At 29.7% G+C, this 3,665-nt stretch overlaps 1 protein-coding gene across 2 annotated transcripts; it reads left to right on the top strand.

Moving 5' to 3' along the window:
* Positions 1-1,040: 1,040 nt before the first annotated feature.
* LOC105623706 (mitochondrial pyruvate carrier 1) lies at positions 1,041-3,665 on the top strand. 2 transcript variants are annotated; one of them, XM_012205088.1, is made up of 3 exons: positions 1,041-1,308; positions 2,694-2,794; positions 3,405-3,665. In XM_012205088.1, the coding sequence occupies exons 1-3, from the start codon at positions 1,253-1,255 to the stop codon at positions 3,542-3,544; spliced, it is 297 nt and encodes a 98-aa protein (XP_012060478.1). In that variant the 5' UTR covers positions 1,041-1,252; the 3' UTR covers positions 3,545-3,665. The 2 variants fall into 2 exon arrangements, with proteins under 2 accessions (XP_012060478.1, XP_012060477.1); XM_012205087.1 differs by having other exon boundaries at positions 1,063-1,308; positions 3,387-3,544.

Consider the following 3,665-nt stretch of genomic DNA (forward strand, 5'->3'; position numbering starts at 1 on the left):
TCAATTTGTTACTCTTATAACTTTATCCACTACTGCTATTGTCATTGTAGACAACGCACAAGAGATGGCAATAAATCATACGTCATACGCCAAAGCTTGTGCGTTACTTACATTTACAGCTTAAGTCTCTAAATAAGTGTTACGACAATTCTTGTGCTCAGATCCTAACGCTTGCAACACCATAAGGTCTCAAATCATTATACCCTCTAGTGTTACGTATCTGAACTGCCTCAATTTCGTCACAGTTTTTCTGAATAAAAATGGGCGAGTGAAATCAGGGATTGATTCTGTATCTTGAAACGAAGTGAAAATTACAAAAATGAGCGAATTTACTAGAAATAATAGAATACTAATTTCATTGATCAACATTTAGTAAATTTGCTCACTTTTGTAATTTTCACTTTGTTTGAAGATACAGAATCGAATACTCCCTATTATTCTTACTGTAATCAGTCAATATTAAACAAATGATTGCTGCGTCGCACAGTGGCTTAGTTACCGAGGATTTAAATCGAATCAGAATGTAAGAACCAACTAACTACAGTCGAGTATTCTTCTGTTCGACTATAATAGGAGAATACTCGACTGTAGTTGGTTGGTTCTTACATTTTGATCCAGTTTAAACCATCAGTGGAAACTAGGCCAGTCGCTTGTTGGAAAACTCCCATGATCCTTGCTTAAGCAAAAAAAACAAACCTCTAACATGATGAAATCTGATTCCATTATCTCTAGTATCTTATCGATAGTCAAATCATTTGGAGCATATCTGCAGAGTATGGAAGATAATGAAAAATTACTTAAGTGGTGTCCAAACTTTACTTGAGAAATTCTGTCAATATTGCCAGAGAATAATTAAAACCAAGACTAATGAGCCAAAATAATCAAGTGATCGAAATCGCTAAGACTTTCGACTTTGTTCAATCGATCATTGTTCTACAGGCATGAACGCGTAAAAACATTTTTGCACGATTCATGTTTCCTCGAATGCGCTATATATTTGCCTATGATTATATAATTTTATATTGATTATTTAGACTTTTTTTTTACCAATACAAGCAATTGGCGCGGTCAATGCGTCTCCTCTCTATTCCTTGCCACATATTCTGACGTGTCCCTTGGTCCCTGCAGCCTATGCATCACTGTGCATTACGCTACAGTGCACTCCATAGATCATATTCCAATTGAAGTCTCCATCAAATTTTTATATAAGCAATTTCTCTTCCTCGCTGTGGGAACACATTCAACTTTCAAAATGAATCGTTTTATGAAAGTTCTCAAGAGTAAGGAAACTCGCGATTATTTTATGAGGCAAGTGATAGTTATGTCATTTAAAGGTGCGTCGATTTGAAGTCCGCAACAAGTGAGCATTTTCTTTGTTTAACATTCGGTAAACAAAAAGAATGAAAAGAATGATTCATAGAGTATTAAAATTAGGTAAATAATTCTCATCTAACTAATTCAAGTTACTTAATTGACATGAATTTAGAGATAGATTATCTTGACAATGGAGTTATTAATATAATTTTAGCATCGTTATTCATCCTTTACCCCGCAAACAAAATACAATAGAGTAATAAGCCTTAAAAAATTAAACTTAAAAAATTGATCAATCACAGTCAGAAGAATAATCGACTATGATTCGTCAATTTTTTAAGACTTATTACTCTATTTGCGGGGTTAGATTTTACAGGAGTGATACTGATACTGATATCATATTCAAGTTTTGTAAAGTTTTACAAATATCCAATAGGCAAGCGTATAGAAATATTTTAAAGGAAATAATACGAATGTATTGGCGAACTTACTAAAATTATATGGACATAAAACATGAAAACAGATAAGTCTAATCTATATTATAAACTCATTGTCAAGATTCAGGTAAATTATATTTTTAGATTACTTGTGTTAAACAAAAAGTTAAATTGATTATTTTATTCTCAATGATTCTAGCTGTTATTTTCAGGAAATAGAAATTAGTTACTTCTAACGCTGTTATCCTATCATTATTCTATTATAATAATGATTTAGCAATAACGAATTTTTTTTAACTAATGGTAATATAATGGTTGAAAAGTCATTCAAATGATCGTTACTTGTAACGAGTTGGAAAAGTCACTAAAAAAATTAACTTGATCCTTATAATTCATTATTTTTTAATTGTTATTTGTAAAGAATAACATTACTTGTTACAAATTACTTTTTTCAAAAAATAAATGTGTAATGTGTATGATGCAAGTTACTTGTTAAATGATTACTTCAAAATGATTTTCCCAATCTTAGCGCAATTTCAACGTTTTAGTCAATTATCATTATAGTTATAAAAAAATTGCAACATTATCAAATTGCAACTATAGAAGTAACAGAATAATACTGTTCCATTCCCTGTTATTTTAATATGATAAAGATTTTTTCTGTATTCATCATGAGTTCCATTATAAATTACTTGATCTATAGACAGAATGTATAAAAAAACTATAATTATTAAACTGTCTAATGTCTTCTGTGTGTAACTTGTGTGTGTGAATGCAAATCATTAAATTCATACACATTTAAGTTTTAACATGGAATGAACTGGATTGAACATGGATGAATTGTGTGAACGTCAAGTCGGGCGCATTTTGAATTATCAATACAGATCGTGATGATGCATATATGCATTAAATATTATGCGATGAATAATAATATTTTTTTAGCACGCACTTTTGGGGACCCGTTGCTAATTGGGCGATACCGATTGCTGCCATTGCTGATATCCAGAGAGATCCCAAGTACATTAGTGGTAAAATGACCTTTGGTTAGTTCAATTATCTTTACTACATGCATTGCATCTTGTTCACGAGTTTCAAGGTATTTGAAGGATTCGATTTACGGTTTATTCGTCTTAATTCGCGTTAATGATTTTTATTTATTAAATCCTAGTAAGCATATAGTTAAACTGTTTTCCTTTAAATATGTTTTCTATTAATTTACAATATTTGATGTTTATTTTGTATTTATGCTAGCTACAAGATTTATGATAATTTAAGTAAAATTTAATAAAATTAGAATTAAAATTATACTCAACAATTATATTCTTATTATATAACAATATCTATTTCGAATAATAAGACTTCGAAGAAAAAAATTATAGTAAGTAAAAAATGCAAACCAATAAACTGACACTGGATGGAATATTGTTTTTTCCGTTTTTTTAATTTAATTATCTTATATTCAACTATAGAATAGAAAATAATTATTCACTATGTGAATCTTTATAACTTGTTCTATATTATTATAGGATTTATAAAAATTGATTTATAAAAATATGTGAATAGCTCTCCGAATTTCCATAATTGTTTCGCATTTACTGGTATCAATTTTCAAGACTTTGTGCTGATTTTTTTCAGCCTTATGCTTATATTCAGCAATGTTCATGAGATTTGCAATCAAGGTGCAACCACGCAACATGCTTTTATTTGCCTGCCACTTTGTCAATGAGGGTGCACAAATTACGCAAGGTTGTAGATTTATTAAGTATCATTATCTTAGTAAGAAGGAACGATAAGTTGAAAGATATACATGATATTGACTTTAAAATAATAGAACTTTGTATTAATATATAAAGATCATGTTATGTATAGACATTTGTAAAACATGTAAATATATATACAAAACTTGTTTCTTGA

The sequence above is a fragment of the Atta cephalotes genome (assembly GCF_000143395.1).
Source record: "Atta cephalotes unplaced genomic scaffold scaffold00063, whole genome shotgun sequence".
NCBI lineage: Eukaryota > Metazoa > Arthropoda > Insecta > Hymenoptera > Formicidae > Atta > Atta cephalotes.

What these genes read in the sequence shown, in the direction of transcription:
- LOC105623706 (XM_012205087.1), top strand. Translation starts at nt 1,253, where the DNA reads ATGAATCGTTTTATGAAAGTTCTCAAGAGTAAGGAAACTCGCGATTAT. An exon ending in ACTCGCGATTATTTTATGAG is followed by an intron (nt 1,309 to 2,693) that starts GCAAGTGATAGT and finishes ATATTTTTTTAG; the next exon opens with CACGCACTTTTGGGGACCCG. An exon ending in TAGTGGTAAAATGACCTTTG is followed by an intron (nt 2,795 to 3,386) that starts GTTAGTTCAATT and finishes GATTTTTTTCAG; the next exon opens with CCTTATGCTTATATTCAGCA.